Raw genomic sequence first — 17249 nt, forward strand, 5'->3', positions numbered from 1 at the left:
ATTAAACAGTTTTTCTTTACCTCAGTTAACTTAAGTAATGGACCAATAAACCTATAAAAGCTGCTTTATTTATCCCGGGTCATGTGCTTATTTGTCTCTGTTAGGACTAGAAAAATGGGGTTTTTTAAAAGTTTCTCTGAACACATGATAATTTTCTTGTAAGAATCAAAACATAGAGTAACCATAAAGACATGCACATATATACAACACAAACTTTGTATTTACTTTGCTATATGTCCTGTCTTAGTTTGCCCTCTCCTGCATCTTACAAGTTGGCGAATGAAGAAACTGCTGTAGTATCATTGTGATTGGCAGGCAGGTGACACACAGAGATTTCTTCCTGCATGGAACCTTAGCAAAACATCATGTTCTGGGTCAGAGCAGCACTTCCTGTTTGTTTTTGTTTGTTTGTTTGTTTGTTCATTACTGGTTTTTTTCCTGCCAAGAGTTCAAGGCTTTTCCAAGAAAAGGAATGCCTACAGCTTATGAGAGCATTAGCATATTTCTAAGTAAGACACTGAGGCTGAGAGAGGCTCAGTGTAAAGAGCTTGCTTGCTTGCCTTGCCTTCTGGGAGGACACAGTCTGAATTCAGTTCCCAGTCCTTCTGTTGGGCAGCTCACAAACACTGTAACTCTAGCTCCAGGGGATCGGAGGACCTCTTGGCTTTCTCATCCGCACACATTCACACACATATACGTAGTTAAAGTGAAGCTGGATTTAGGGGACACACCTGTTAAACTAGCACATGGGAGAAAAGAGAAGGCAGATCTCTGAGTTTGAAGCCAGTCTGGTCAGCATATTGAGTTCCAGGTCTACCAAGGCTACATCCTCTGTCTTTACCCCATACACTCAGGAAGGTATTGACTGAAAGCATCCAGTTATGTGTTCCACTAAGGAAGTATACGGGGACTTGGTGGGTCTGTTTTCTGTTGTTGGTGGGTGCTGCTCCTGGGTTTGTTTTTGCTTGCTTTTGTTTTGAGGCAGGATTTTGTGTATTCCTCGCTGGTCTCACACCGGCAATGCAGCTAAGGATTGTGCTCTGCCTCTACCCTCCCAAGTGCTGGGATTATAGGTGTAAGTGACCATGCCTGGCTTCCGTGGTGCGGAAGATTGAACCCAGGGCTCCATGCATGCCAGTCAAACACTCCACCAACTGAGCTGCAGCTCCAGTCCTGATCTTTGTTTTTAAAAGCAACAAAGGCAGCAAAAGCAAGCACCACCTTGCACTTCATTGCTCTCGTTCCAGCCGAGGAAGGCTCAGCCAAGAAAACTTTTTTTTTTCCTTCAAGATTTTACATGAATTTAAAAACTTGTCAATGCATACAAAACTGTTGTCAGTTTTTACAAAATGTCCGTCTGATGTTCATCCCCCTTGGGTTGGTTAAATTTAGGCTTTAGTCACAGTCTTCCATAGAACTTCTAGCACAGTTCCCATGTGCCTTAAGACAGCGATGGAAGAAAGGGGCTGGCTGGCTGGAGCCTGAAGCTCTCCTGGATCTAGAATGCCTGAGCAAGCAGCTGGCACACACAGACCTCAACCTCTGCCTGACAGAGGCATCTGACAAGTAGGAAATCTCCAACACCCCGAAAGTGATTTTCCCTCCCACCAGGGACCCGCAGGCCGAAGCAGGTAATCGGAAGACTGGAACTTGGGTTTCGCAGGCAGAACCTGGTTACCGCTGGCATTTTCAGCTTCTCTGTTTCTCTGCACGCTCTCCCTGTTGTGACCTCGGGACTTGTTTGTAGGCCACGACACTGTAAGAAATTGCAGAAGAGAGTTGTAAAAGGCTAGCTGGAGCGAGGCGAAGCACGGAGCTCCACCTCCTCGCCCATGAGGAGTCATCGCCCACCCCTCTTTCTCACCGATGGAGAGATAGGTTGACTCCATAGTGCATCCAGGTGCTACTGAATGAAGAGGGTTGGCTCTAGAGAACTCTCCAGATGCTTTCCAATCCCGTGATAATGAACTTCTCCCTGTCTCCACTGACACGGTGAACTAGACAGCTGCCCCATCGTCCTAGCAACTCTGCTTTGAATTCCTACCTAGTGATGAGTTCCCGTGACTGTCTCAACAGCAAGTTAACCTTCACCAATCCCAAGCAGCTGTCTCGACTTCAGTTCCGTTACCACTTTCCTCTGAGGACCTTCTTGCCTACACCCCTTCCCAAGCACTGGGGTTGCACTTGCTTTTACTTAGGTGCTGGAAACCTGACTCGTATCGTCACACTTACACAGCAAGCATTTACCAAGTCTTCATGGTCCCAAATCATTCTCCTTATTGTTTAGACAGGTCTCAAGAAGCCTAGGCTGGGGCTGCCCTGGAACTCCTGATCCTCCTGCCTTCACCCTCTGAGAGCTGGGGTGACAGGGATGACCCAGCATGCCTGGTTTATGATGTGCTGGGGATTGAACCCAGGGCTTCATGCTTGCTAGGTAAGCACTCTATCAACTGAGCAATAGCCCCAGCCTCAGGTGCCATGCCTTTTTGACAAAGCATTCATTCATTAAACAAATCTAGAATACTTCTTAGGTGCTGAGCTCTCTGGTGGACACAGTGGACACATGGAGAGCTACACAGCTGTGGTCTCTGTCCTCCGCAAGTTTACAGTCTAGCGGGAAGCATGTTAAACAGATCAACACGGGCCGTCACCAACTAGTGTGCTCTGAAGGAAAAATACAGGAGCTTAAGCAGAACTCAGATTAGAGCAAGGTAAAGGGAGGAGTTTTGTTTTCTCATCTGCAAAATAGGGATAAATAATAGTCACCTCGATGGAATCCTTATGATTTATCATATATAAAATATTTAACACATTTGTTAGGACCATCTTTTAAAAGCCTAGGATGGAGGTGGGATAGGAATTCAACTAAGGGTGCAGGTTGGAGAAGATGAAATCATTCTCCTTTGGTGGATTATATTTTCTCAGTGCAATACAAGAGCACCTATGATTTACCTTTGTGCTCGTGTGTGTGTGTGTGTGTGTGTGTGTGTGTGTGTGTGTATGTATGTATGTATGTATGTGTATGTGTGTGTGTGTATGTGTGAGTGTGTGTATGTGTGTACGTGTATGTATGTGTATATGTGTGTGTCTCTGTGTGTGTCTGTGTGTGTGTCTGTGTGTTTGTGTGTATGTATGTGTGTGTGCACACGTGTGTGTGCACGCACACGTGTGTGTGTGTATGTGGGGGGGTAGGGAAGAAGGTTGTGACAGCAGCAGAGCCTCACAAAAAACTTTCTTAGCATCTCCCTGTTCTTGTAAAGAAGAGCAGGAAGGGGAAGACAGACTCCCACATTGGCTGTGACAATGCCTCCCTTTTGTTATATGGACTAGGCGGGGCCAGCAAGCACACACACACCAACACACCATTTATAGACAGCCCTGGCCTCAGGACCTTTGCTGGCATCAAGGAGAATGCAGACGATAACTGGTCCAGCCTTCTGACTTTCTTGGCCTCCTCTGCTTTGTGCCACCTCCCTGGGACTGTCTGTGATTGGAATGTAGCTTTTGTCTCTGTGACTAAAAACCACACAGGTCTTTCCTGTTGCTTGTACTTAATGACTGATGACACAGCTTGGCAACCTCTAGCTGGAAAAGATTTTCAGATTCGTACTGTGTGGCCTTGGGGAAAGGGAAGGTCATAGAAACACTGCTGGCACGCCATCCATGTTCAGTCTTTGTTGTACACTCAGATGACCTGCAGAGCTTTAAAGTAATGTCTAGCCCCAGATCAGTTGAGTCCTAGTCCGTGGATATGGGACCTGAGAGCAGACATTCTGAAATCTTTCCTGGCCATGCAGTGTATAGAGAATGTGTTTGTCTGCACGTCTCTCTACTGCTGAAGGAAGATGGTGGAAACACTTAGCAGGTAGGTGCCCAAGCCACGTGAGCATTCGATCAGCTGCTCACTTGGATGCTTCCAGAGCCTCTTTCTGCTTCTAGGACACAAGATCATGAAGACCCTGTGTGGCCCCCTGAGATTTGGTGTAGGGCTGGTAAGATGGTTCTACAGGAAAGGATGCTTCCAGAGTGCCTGGGTCTGATTCCCAGCACCCATGTCAGAGGCTGACAACTACCTGTAACTCCAGCTCCAAGGTATCCAACACCTCTGGCCTCCGAGGGCACCTGAACACACATGGCATTACACATACACACACACACACACACATGCGCATGCGCACACACACAATAAATGTAAAAAAAAAAAAATTAAAAGGAGCTGGTACAGAAGGAAATGGCTGGCTCCAAGTGCACTGGGTGGAGGGTCAAGCATTACACCTGTTCCATGCTCCCTCAACTCTCTTACTAAAGAAGGCAAGCTAGCCTGCTTAGCACAACACATGTGAAACTGGGAAGGATCCAATCATTGCATTTGTTGGTCTGTTTATAACTTGATGACCTACATTGGCTGGTTAGACTACTATTGTTGTTGTATTGGCTAGTTTCCTACTGTTGTTTCTGGGTGTTTATTTGGGTTAGAGAGGCTGTGTCAACCTTCAGTGAAATGGGATTAGTTACTTAGATGAAATTATTAATCCATTGCAAAACTGACCAGGGAGTTGGGACTCCTCAAAAATCTATACTGTATGCCACCTCTCTCCAAGTTAGTCCAACCCGTACAGCCATGATCCAATGGAGAGGTCTAAAGGCTGGATAGTCCTGGACAGTCCTGGCTCAGTCCCCGCACCTTAGGACATGAGACTTAGCATGGCCCTCTACTTGGCTAAGTATCCCCACCTGTTTGCTTTTTGTGTCTTATTTTCCTCAGCTGACAAATAAAGCGAACAGCCTTACTGACTGATGGCTCCTATCTATCACAGGAGGCCTGGAAGAGACCTAGATATTATGATATAGCATGAGGATTCCCAAAATGGCTTTGGGCTGGAGCCATGGCTCAGCAGTTAAGAGCACTGACTGCTCTTCCTGGAGGACCTAAGTTCAATTCCCAGCAACAACATGGTGGCTCACAATCATCTGTAATGAGATCTGATGTTCTCTTCTGGTGTGCCTGAAGACAGCTACAGTGTACTCATATAAATAAAATAAGTTTAAAAAAAAAAAAACAGCTTCATCAAGTCTGCCTTCAATTATTCTCTACTCTGCTGTCAACAATTCAGCTGTTCCTAATACTAATAAATACTATTACTAATACTGATATCTAATATAATATGGGAGCCTCAAAGAGTGAGACTGTGCCAAATCTGTTGTACCTTATGGTATATCTTGTGGCTGTCCTGAAAGATGCTTTTCTCTTATTGCTAGCCCCCAGTGGTACATGAGAGCTTCAGTTCAGGAGCAGTGGTACTTACGTGTGGCTACTGAACACTTAAAATGTGCCCACAAAATGGAATTGACATATATAACAATACATAACTGGATCACAAAGATTTGGTCATTTTAAAAAGTGAAGCATTCCTGCCTAGAGAGATGGCTCAGTGGTTAAGAGCACTGACTGCTCTTCCAAAGGTCCTGAATTAAATTCCCAGCAACCACATCTTGGCTCACAACCATCTGTAATGAGGATCTGATGCCCTCTTCTGGTGTGTCTGAAGACAGCAATGGTGTACTCACACACATGAAATAACTCACATACATGAAATAAATAAATAGATCTTAAGAAAAAAAAGTGAAGCCTTCCAATTGTCTGATTGTGTGTGCTGGTTACATGCTGGAATATTTGTGTATCAGCTATATTAAGTTATATTATTGTAATTAATTTCGTCATCTTTTTTTTTTTTTCTTTTTGGAGACAGGGTCCCATATGGTCTTGGCAAAACTCAAACTCATTGTGTAGCTCAGGATGACGTTGAACTTCTGATCCTCCTGCCTCCACCTCCTGAGTCCTGGGATCATAGATGTGTGGCACCACACTGGCTTATGTGATGGGAGGGATGGAAGCTGAGGCATATGATCCAAGCAAGCACCGTACCAACTAAACTATACCCCAGTCCACCTTTCCTGTTTTAAAATGTGGCTCCTGCCAGATATAGGGACACACACTTGCAATCTTAGTACATAGGAAAGAAACTGAGGCAGGAAGATGCAAGTTTGAAGCCAGCCTGAGCTTCATAGCAAGACCATCTCTCAAACAACAAACAAAAAAGGTGGCTCCTTGGATCTGGAGGGGTTGCTCAGTGGTTAGGGACACTTATTGTTCATGTTCAGTTGATATTACTGGGAGGCCTGCTCTTTTCTGAAGGGAAACAGAGGGAGAGAGGTGGTGAGGGGAAAGGGAAGGAAGGGAGGAGGGGAGGGAGGGGAAACTGGTCAAGGTGTATTCTATGAGACCAATAAAGGAAAAAAAAAAAAAGAGCACTTGTTGCTCTGCTCAAAAAGCCTGAGCTGGGTTCCCAGCACCCACTTGGCAGTTCACAACCATCTGAAACTTTAATTCTGGGGGATCCCATCTTCCTCTTCCCACTTCTTTTTTTTTTTTTTTTAAGATTTATCTATTTGTTTATTTATTTATCTATTTATGTATATGAGTACACTGTAGTTGTCTTCAGACACATCAGAAGAGGGCATCAAATCACATTGCAGATAGTTGTGAACCACCATGTGGTTGCTGGGAATTGAACTCAGGACCTCTGGAAGAGCAGTCAAGTGCTCTTACCCACTGAGCCATCTCTCCAGCCAGCTCTTCCCACTTCTATGGGCACTGCATGCACATGACATACAGATGTACATGCACACAAAACACTCATATACACAAAATAAAAACAACTAAAATTATTTAAAAATAAAGTGTCTCCTTATCAAACTTAAAACACATAAACACCGATATTTGTGTGTCACACACACACACACTCACTTGTGATTTACACTTATTTCTGGCGAAGCCAGAGCTAACCCTTCCTTTCTCTCCATTCTGTTGACCCCTGGGCTGGTGGCTAGCCATGGAGCAGTTGCCTCTTCTCTGCTGGCCCCTCCTGCCTGTGCTTGCCTTCCTGGGAGCTGAGTGATCTTGTCTAATAACTAAGAAAGTCTCCTAGAGGAAGAAGTCAAGGGACTGTTGTCTAAGGCCTTGTTGGGGAGCTCACTCTGTGCAGTGGTCACTGAGTGCCTTCAAAGCACAGAGAAGAAACAGTCCTTGGACGGGACAAGCTGGGTGACTTTTGCCTAAAGGGATCCAAACCAAAGAGGTCAGAATGGCTCAAGCAGCTTTGTTACTTGGCTTTGTTCTAACTCTAAGAAAGCATATGAAACACCTATAAATAAATCGTCTCACAAAAGTGTCCAAAGGAACCAGAGCTTTGGAGCCGTCTGTTCATTACTGTGACTTAGGGATTTTCGGTCTGAGGGAACTTCTTTGTGAGAGAGCTTATAATTACCAAAAAAAAAAAAAAGAGTCTGCAGTTGACCTATGCATCAGGGCCCCAACCCACACAGCAGGCAGTTTCTGTCTTACCCAATTGGGACAATGGCCAAGAAGGAGAGAAAAGCCGATAGTACAAAGCAGGTGCCAACAAACTTGTCCAGCGTAAGCTGATAGATCTTGTTATATATCGTGGATGTCACCACCCCAGTCAGAGCTAGGCACAGCTGCAGTATGACAAAAATCTTTCCTGTGGAAGAGACAAAGGTTATCAGCAGATTTGCTGTTGTCCCTTTCTTGTTTCTTCTACCTGGTCTCTGGGGAGCTCCAGGAGACTTCCCCACCCCTACTCTCCTGAGGACTCCTTTCCAGTCTCCCTGGCTCAATTTGATGAGTATCCTGTCTCCATCTAGATGGCACTTCCCAAAATATCTTTCTTTGACTCTGTATTTCTAGTGACTAGCTTTGTGAGTTTTTTCCACTCTCCTTCTCCATTCCAAGAGACCAATATGTTCCTTATGAGTTTGAGGATGCTTCTAGAACTCGTGTGTGTGTGTGTGTGTTGTTGTTGTGTGCTTGTACGAAGGCAGAGCTAGACACAAAGCTCCAGGAGTCCTCCTCTCAGCCTCTTCAGCACTGGGTTTACAGACACGTATTTCCTTCCACACCAGCGTTTTTTTTTTTTTTTTTGGTTTCTGGTTTTTCGAGACAGGGTTTCTCTGTATAGCCTTGGCTGTCCTGGAACTCGCTCTGTAGACCAGGCTGGCCTTGAACTCAGAAATCCGCCTGCCTCTGCCTCCCAAGTGCTGGGATTAAAGGCGTGCGCCACCACCGCCCGGCTACATCAGCGTTTTAAGTGCTGGAGATCCACTCCCAGGACTTCATGCAAGCCTTTTACCAGCTGAGCTCTCTCCCTAGACCCACTTCTGAGTCTTCAGGAAGTCAGTGACAGCCTGGGCAGGACACCTTCGAGAGAGTCCTCTCACTCACCATAGGAAGAGTCCTTTATGAGTTTGGACATGGCTGACCGGATGGTTGTGATCGGAATAAGTGCAAACAACATGACGGCTCGGGCTGAAACAGATTGTAAGAAGGAACATCTCTCACCTGAGTCCACCTTCCACCCAGGAGATGGAAACAAAGGCTTCTGTTCCAACCCCTTTCCCCACAGTCTCTGTGGCCTTGGCCTGGAAGCATTAAACTAGGAGTGCCCTGAGTGGTCCAGACTCTGAATCTCTAGCCCTTCCGAAAGGGGTTCCCTAGTTCAGCTGCCAGTCCTCCCTAAGGCATTATTAACTAGTCAAATACAGAGAAGGGGAAGGAGAGAAGGGGGGAGGAGGAGGGAGGATAGAGAGATGTGGTAGGAAGGGCCAGAGGGGGAGGCACTCCGTCCTTTGCACAAGGCTTTCTTAACTGGAAACAGGCACCCGGTTACCTTGCAGTTTTGCTAGCTGCTTCTCTGAGGTGCATGACCTGGGGCAGTTCTCTGATAACTATCTAGAATTTTCCTTCCCAAGTTGATAGCTGTTAGGCACATATAGCCTGTGTAAGCTAACATGAAACAAGCCTTAAACTCTGTTCTTTCATTGCATTAACCACATATCAAATGCTTGACAGCCACACGTGGCTAGTGGACATGGTGTTGGCAGATGGGGGCCACTCTACACCTGTAAAAAGTTCTGTTGCAGCACGAGTCTAGAGCTTTCTGCTTGGGGTTGACCAGTCTAGGTCCTCCAGTGGAAACCTCAGTCCACTGTCTTGTGGGATTGTATCATAGGAGCCAGTTACTGAGAAATTTTGTACATTGCTAAAAAAGCCCCTTTTTGGCCCTGACTAAGGGAATATTTTTGTGTGTCTTATTTCTTTAAAGCTAGAAAACAAAAAACAAAAAACTGGAGAGATAGCTTGGCAGGTAAAGGTGTGTGTGGCCAAGCTGGAGAACCCTAGTTCAATCTCTGGAAACCACATGGTGGAAGGAGAAAATAAACTCTGGCATTTGTCTTCTGACCATGCATACCTCCCCACTCTGATTAAATAAATATGATTTTAGGATGTACTAAAGCTAAACGAAGCCCAATCCATCTCCACTTAAGGCTGTGTTGTTGAGCCTTCTTCCAATGACCACATCTTGGCCCAGAGCCATGGGGTACCACCATGGCAAGATTCAGACAGCAATACAGGTAATACACAGCCACGATGCAGATACGTTGATTCCTGTCTCCCTTGTACCTCCTGCATAGCAAGTTCGGTCCCTGGTACAGAACTGGGACTCCCAGACCACAGTGCCCCTTAGTGTCAGACCATGACACAGAGGGCCCACAGTGCCTTGCTTCCCTAAGCCCCAGACTTACCAATGTAGAAAATGTATGTCTCCTTCACAAAGGCCAACAGAAGGGCTCCAGACCCAAAGGAAACCATCCCAATTATGATCATCGTGGTGTCCCGGAAGTAGCGGGAGAAGACCAAGACCCCCAAGAAGCTGGTTATGAAGATTATGTACCCAGAAGCCATCCCGTAGCCCAGCTGCACTTGGTTCCAATGGAGCGGCTCTTTTAGCACAAAAAGGGGCATGACATCTACCGCGCCCACAACAGCCAGGTCATAGACGATGGCACCCACAAACAGCAGAGCAACAATGGCTTTGGAAGGGTTCCCTTTCCCAAGAGTCGGAGGGTTCCCTGGTACATTCTGATTGTCTTGTTGATCTGGATCCAGGGTTCGATAGGTGCCCATCATGCCAGACACTGTATCTACAGTGGGGTGCACCTTGTTGGGCTTAGACTCGGGGACCTTCAGCACAAAGAGGCTGTAGAAAAGGGCAAACGCAGCACAGCCAACGCTGCAGGCAGTTAACAGGAGGCCTTGAGCAGAGTGCCCAACGATTTGCTTGAAGAGATGCCCCGAAGCCATGCTACCACAGAACCCGGCTAAGCCCAGGACTAAATCGATGAGGATGAGGCGCACAGAGCGGCGGCTTTCGGAGCAGCCCAGGGATCCCAGAGCCATGACCCCTGACCAATAAGCGGAGAAGCCTCCGCATAGCCCATTGAGCGCCACTGCTCCGTACATCACCTCCACTGGCCAGTCCAGCATCACTTTGAGTAAGAGTCCGATGCGGGACAGCAGGAAGCCCAGCATCGCTGTGCAGATAGAGATCTTACGGTGGTAGCGGTCACTGAGCCAGCCCAGTCCATAGGCGGACAGCAGGGGCGTCAGGCCCACCACGAGGTTGTAAATGATGTAGAAATTAGAGATAGCCTTCTGCTGTTGGTCTTCCTGATGCCCCCCCAGCGACTGGTTGACACTGTAATTAGAGGTGCCTCCAGCCTCAGACGCGAAGGACTCCTTCACTACCAGGAGTAGTCCTGCGTCGTAGAGGGAGCCTGCCACCTGGGTTGAGGCCACCACAGGCTCGATCCAAGTCCTCACCCGGAAGCCTGAGAACCGGCCGCTCCACAGACTGGTGACCCCGGGACCCATGTGACCTGTGTGACAGGGAACAGGGCTTGCTGTCTGCAGAGTCTGGGAGATGCTCCCAAATTTGGAGGGTCAGGACTCAGTCCCAGAGTGTGTTTCAGGTGCCTCGAGAGCAGAGCTGGAGCGGCTTGTGTGACAGTAGCTACTTTAAATGCCAAGGAACTTGCCTGGCTGCGGGGCCCCTCCTCCTCAGGTCAGAAAAAGCAGCGCCCCACCTCCACCTCCACCCGGGTCGGCTGAGCAGACTGGCAACAGCCCAGAGAAACTACTCCGCCAGAGCACTCGCGAACCTTGGCTCCCTCCCCACGCACCTAGAGCAGCTCAGACAACCAGCCTTCCTTGACAGCTGAGGACCAAAGCCGCTGAGGCTCACTCAAGCAAGCAAGCTCTGGGACCCGCCCAGAGAACGTTTCCAAATTCTTCCTTCTCTGGAGGCAGGTTTGGGCAGGGCTCTGATGCCTAGGCTTCTGCTTGATGCAACTCTGAGGTGTCAAGTTTTCTTTGTTGGAAGTAACAGGAACCTTGGCGCCCACAAAGCTCAGGGTTTCAATCTCAGCTCCGTGCAAACCAAGATTCCAGCACTTGAGAGAATGGAGTCAGAAGGGTTGGAAGTTCAAGGTCATCCTCCGATACATAGAAAGTTTGCTACAAGACACTCCATCTCAGACAAACAGACAGACAGACAGACAGACAAAAACAAACATAAAAGATGATTCAACAGGGAAAGAGCCCTTGACCAATCCCTGAGACCCATACCATGGAAGGAATGAACGACTCAGAAAGCTGTCCTTTGACCTTCACACACATATGGTACAGAAACACACACTCTCTCACACATACATACACACACACACACACACACACACACATACACACAATCGATTAATTTAAAAAAATTAAAAACAACAAGGACCCATTTGTCAGAAGCCAGTAACACAGACTTCAAAGAAGCCGTCTCAGTGGCAGCTCCTTCAGGCCAAAGGCCTCTCAGAGCAGTGCCTACCTCAGGTACCAGTTATTCATGGGCTTTTCTTGTTGAACTCCAGCCTCAGCTTCAGTCCCAGATGCCCCTCCACAGCACAAAACTGGACTCTGGCAGGGCCTGGTGGAGCTTACTGAAGTCAGCAGGTTTGTCTGAATAAAGGTGGGAGTAGAGATCCTTTTGCTTCCTAGGAGTTGCTCTTCCTGTCTCATGGCCTCAATCCCGTCTCGCCTGGACTAAGATTTCTGCTCCCGAGACTCCTTGCTTTCTCCTTCAAGTGCATGCATCTGGATGAGGTGATCCTGGGTGACACAGGGATCTAAATACACCAAGGAGTAAGGAGATCTTTCTCTTCCACATGGATAGTTGTTAGAAATCACCCAGCCTCTCCACCTTCAACTCGGACACAGGAATGGTCACATGACTGGCGCAAATTCAAAGTTACAAAAAGGACACAGGAGCCTGCCTGGGAGAGTCTAAAAAGCCAGATGCCCTACTGTGGGTAGCAATTAGATTCCAGGCAGTCCATGTGTAACTCTGTGCCCCTTTGGTAGTATTAAAGTGGGGTGTTCGCTCTACTCCTTGTCACCTCTCAGCCCCTTTTTTGTGTCCAGATCCAGACAGCTCTGACTTCTGCAAAGAGAAAGATGTACCCCGCCTGCCCTTGAGAGCCGTGCGAGCCTTGTGGATCTGGCTCCCAGATGTGTCTCTCTTTCTCCCTCACCTTGGCCTGCTTTCACCAACCCATGCCTGCCTCTCCTACTCCATTCCTGACATGCTCCTGTGCGTGGCCGAAACTCCAGGGATGCTTGAGTTACAAGAGTTCCGCAATCAACAACCAGAAAGACCACTCCTGCCCTTTGATCAATGGAGTCTTGGTGCTGTAGACAGCAGGAGGCAACCTTGTCCAGTCTCTGGCAGGCCTTCTGGGTTTTCAGCTCTTGCCATCTTTTCTAGGGGATTGTAAGAAACCTCTGAGGGATTCACACCAGACCTGGGAGAAGCTGGATGCTAGTCAGCCTTGAGGTTCTCCAGGCTTGAGAACAGAATCTTCTGGTCTAGACATGAGCTAGTCTCCGATCTGATGATGTCTTTCTCAACTCTGACAACCATGGGTTGGATTGTACTCTCATTCTGTTTGTTTTCTCCTCTCCATCTCTGAATGCTGGCCCCAACTGAAGCCATCCTGGCCATCTTCCATGACCCAGGCTACCAGCAGGTTGAGCCTTGACTCTTTGCCACATCAAGATTTAGTATCTTTCACAGGCTATCTTAATTTTCTTGTTCCTGAATTTTCTGGAAAAGGTTTCCTCCACTCCTAAAGCACTACAATAAAGTGAATACCACTGCCTTGTATATCAGCTGTGAGGATTGTTCTGGAAACTAATCTGTAGCTCATAACTGGCTTCACAAAAGAGAAAAGGTTAAATTTCTTATCTCTATAGGAATAAAGGTATACTAGTCCACCATCTCATGTGGTCTAGGCTAGCCTCAGACTCACCATGACACCAACGGTGACCTTGAAGTTCTAATCCTCTTGCTTCTATCTCCTGATGGAATTATAGGGAGTATGTTGGGCTTTTGTGGCGTTGAGGATGGAACCCAGAGAATTGGGCATTCGAGGCAGGCTCTCTACCATCTGAGCTACATTCTCAGCCCTACTCTAGCCCACAGTTTCTAGGAAGAAAGGAGGCATCTAACATTAACTGAACTCTTACCATGTACTAAGCACATTCTATTAATGAATTCAGTGAATTGTCCAGGGAAGCCGATGAGCACAAGCTCACACAGAAAGCCAGTATTTAGCATCAGGGAGTCTTTGAAAGCCTCCAGCTGGAGAGGAAATGCTGCAATCCATCTAGAGATGGCTTCAAAACCAGGATGCAGAGATGCAAAAACATCATTGTCAACGTGGGCAGGGACTTGTTGCTCAATGGTGGATTGCAGGCATGAACAAGAGGTGTGGTTGAAAGCTTCCTTACTGAGATTACATCCCAGGTACTTTACAGTCAACTAGGAAATACTTTCATTACTGTAATTAGTGCCCCCAAATGTATTTTACAGAGGAACAGGGAGGAGAGAAGCTTTTTCAAGTTGTCTCCTAACTTCCACATGCTCACTGTGGCATGAGTACACATGCACACACGTACACGCACATGCACAGACATACACATGTGCACACACACATGTACACACACACGCACAGAATACACATGTGCACACACACATGCACACATACACTCACACACATATGCACCTCACATTCACACATGTGTACACACACACAGACATATACAGATGCACACACACGTACACGCACATGCACAGAATACACTCACACACACATGCACATATACACTCACACACATGCACGCATATGTACACACACGTGCACGCACATGTACACACACACGTACATGCACACACACAGACATACACACACACACACACACACACACACACACACACACACATACGTCCAAAAGGTAAATCTTCAAAAGGAATATAGTTCATAGGAAAAATATAAAATAAAATTATATGGCTGGAGAGATGGCTCAGTGGTTAAGAGCCCTGGTTGCGCTGGGCAGTGGTGGCACACACCTTTAATCCCAGCACTTGGGAGACAGCAGGCAGATTTCTGAGTTCAAGGCCAGCCTGCACTACAGAGTGAGTTCCAGGACAGCCAGGGCTACACAGAGAAACCCTGTCTCAAAAAATCAAAAAAAAAAAAAAAAAAAAAAAAAAAAAAAAAAAAAAAAGAAAAGAAAAAAGAGCCCTGGTTGCTCTTACAGAAGTCCTGAGTTCAATTCCCAGCAAATACATGGTGGCTCACAACCATCTATAAATGAGATCTGTTGCTCTCTTCTGTCACACAGGCATACATGCAAATTGAGCACTCATATACATAAATATATATAAATAAAATCTTAAAAAATAATTTCTTTTTATTTTATAAGCAACATATATATATACACACACACATATATGCATACTTATACCATATATGTGTGTGTGTATATACATTGTGTAAACATATATACATATAAACGTATGTATACATATTTGTGTATATACATATAAACACACATATACATATATTAGCTTTATATACATGCATAAGCAACATATATAAGGACTAACATGTCCTCTTTCTAAAAGGGTCCCTTAGTTTCTGTCTTTCCAAGTTTTCTTATTCTTTGATAATTCCATACATGTATTTGCTATATTTTACTGTTTTTAATTTGCTGTGTTTCAGGAAATGGGACCCATTCTTGTTCATGCCAGCAGTCACAGTTAAACTCAATGAGTCAAAATAAAACAATAAAATAAAGATAGCTGGCAGAGACTTCCAACGGCCCACTGTTTCATTTCTGAGACCTTCCCCTTCTCGTGAATGGTCAGTGCAAGTCTTTGTTCTTTTTTTTTTTAAAAAGATTTATTTATTACTATACATAAGTACACTATAGCTGTCTTCAGACGCACCAGAAGAGGGTGACAAATCTCATTACAGGTGGTTGTGAGCCACCATGTGGTTGCTGGGACTTGAACTCAGGACCTTCAGAAGAGCAGTCAATGCTCTTACCCACTGAGCTATCTCACCAGCTCGTCTTTGTTCTTTTATTCAACAGAAACTAGTGGAGATCCTGTGACTTCCATATGAACTGCACAAAGTTGAGCAGGGACCACAGAGAAGTCTCAGAGTGCACACATCTCCCATGGGTGGGCTGACATACGGCACAGGCTCTGGCTTTCACAGGCCACAGGACTGAGCAGCTAAACCATTTTACCTGGACCTGGAGTAACAGAGAACCCCTCAACTGACATGCAAGCAGAGGTGTTCTTTCTATTGCTAGTGTTTTGGGGGCTGAGGTAAACCTTCGCATCCCACAAAATGGAAAAGAAGATATGAAACATAAATGTATAATAGAATAGAGCCTGTGAGATACATCATCTGGTAAAGCTGCCTGCCAAGCGTGAGAGGCTTGGCTCGCTTCCTTGGCCCCTCATGATGGAAGGAAAGAACCTACTCTCTTTTAAAAAAAATTTTTTTTAAAGATTTATTTATTAAGTATACAGTGTTCTGCCTGCATGTTTGCCTACAGGCCAGAAGAGAGCACCAGATCTCATTACAGATAGTTGTAAGCCACCATGTGGTTGCTGGGAATTGAACTCAGGACCTCTGGAAGAGCAGACAATGTTCTTAACCTCTGAGCACTGTCCCCCTCCCCCCATTCTGCAAGGCTTAAGAGTAACTAAGGTATGGTTTATTAATCAACAAATAATCAACAACTTGTCACCTGTTAGCCTTTTGTGCATGTGATTTAATTTTTATTGATTCTTTGAGAATTTCACGAGTATAAATGCAATGTATTTGATCATACTTACCCCTGACTCTTCCTCTCCTAATTCCTCCCAGTTACACCTCAACTCTCGTCTCCTTCCTACTCTGGGTCTTCACCTATTTTTATTTGTAAATGTGTGTGTGTGTGTGTGTGTGTTTGTGCACCTGTGTGTGTGCATCTGTGTGTGTGCACTTGAGTACAGGTGCCCAAGGGGCCCAGAGGTATTGAATCCTCTATACCTGGAGTTACAGGGGGTTGTGAGCCACCTGACTATTGGCTATTGGTGATGGGAACCAATAGTGGGGTCTCTGAAAGAGTACTACTTGCTCCAAACCTCTGAGCCATCTCTCCAGCCCACTCTCACCTTTTTATAACCCAACAAGCCTAATTTGTGAATATGTATATGTACATATACATACATATATGTATATATGCACACATATACATACACACACTCACACGAATGTATATATCTGCTGGAACATGCTTAACCTACCAAGGGCCACATTCTTAAAGGAAGCTGACTCTCCCTCTGACTGTCATTATCTGCAGCTTGTGAGCTTTCTTCCCTTGCCCACTGGAATGTTAACTGAAGGACAAGCTCTTGTAATGTTGCTTTGACCTCATCACTGCAGTGGCCCCCTCTTGTCCGGAAGACACTGTTCCACTACAGTCCTCCCCAAACCTATTTTTGTGGTGGATGAGCATGGTATGAAACTGCCTTTTAAATGAATATCTCTATGCTCATAGATGAGTGCAGCTCAGGCCTCATCAGAGAAGCTTCTCTGTGCAATGGACTGTGGTTAAGGCAGAAACACAGCTGCAGAGACGTGCAGAGAAAGTCTCTGTGGAATGCTCAGCCACAAGTGGGACATCTGGATCATAGGCTGCCCCAGTCCCCAAGACTCTCATGGAAAAGGTAGCAGAAAGGTTGTTGAAGGGGCAGTTCTGATGTTAAAGTCCTGTTCCCCAATTAGATCTTAATTTGTCAGTAAAGAATGCTGGAGGACCATTGCTGGGTGGAAGGTACAGGAAGGCGGGACTTCCAGATCCTACGAGGAAAAGGCAGATTCAGGGAAGGAGAGAAGGCTTTTCTGCCATGCTTTGGAAGAAGAAGGAGGAGGAGAAGAAGAAG

The 17249-nt window shown here is 46.2% G+C and overlaps 1 protein-coding gene across 1 annotated transcript; it reads right to left on the reverse strand.

Annotated features, from left to right (window-relative positions):
* Positions 1-986: 986 nt before the first annotated feature.
* Slc46a2 (solute carrier family 46 member 2) lies at positions 987-10980 on the reverse strand. The gene is made up of 4 exons (XM_031376776.1): positions 9664-10980; positions 8303-8386; positions 7406-7562; positions 987-1756 (listed from the first exon to the last, which is right to left on the reverse strand). The coding sequence occupies exons 1-4, from the start codon at positions 10790-10792 to the stop codon at positions 1690-1692; spliced, it is 1437 nt and encodes a 478-aa protein (XP_031232636.1). The 5' UTR covers positions 10793-10980; the 3' UTR covers positions 987-1689.
* Positions 10981-17249: the final 6269 nt, after the last annotated feature.

Source organism: Mastomys coucha, unplaced genomic scaffold, assembly GCF_008632895.1.
Source record: "Mastomys coucha isolate ucsf_1 unplaced genomic scaffold, UCSF_Mcou_1 pScaffold18, whole genome shotgun sequence".
Lineage (NCBI taxonomy): Eukaryota > Metazoa > Chordata > Mammalia > Rodentia > Muridae > Mastomys > Mastomys coucha.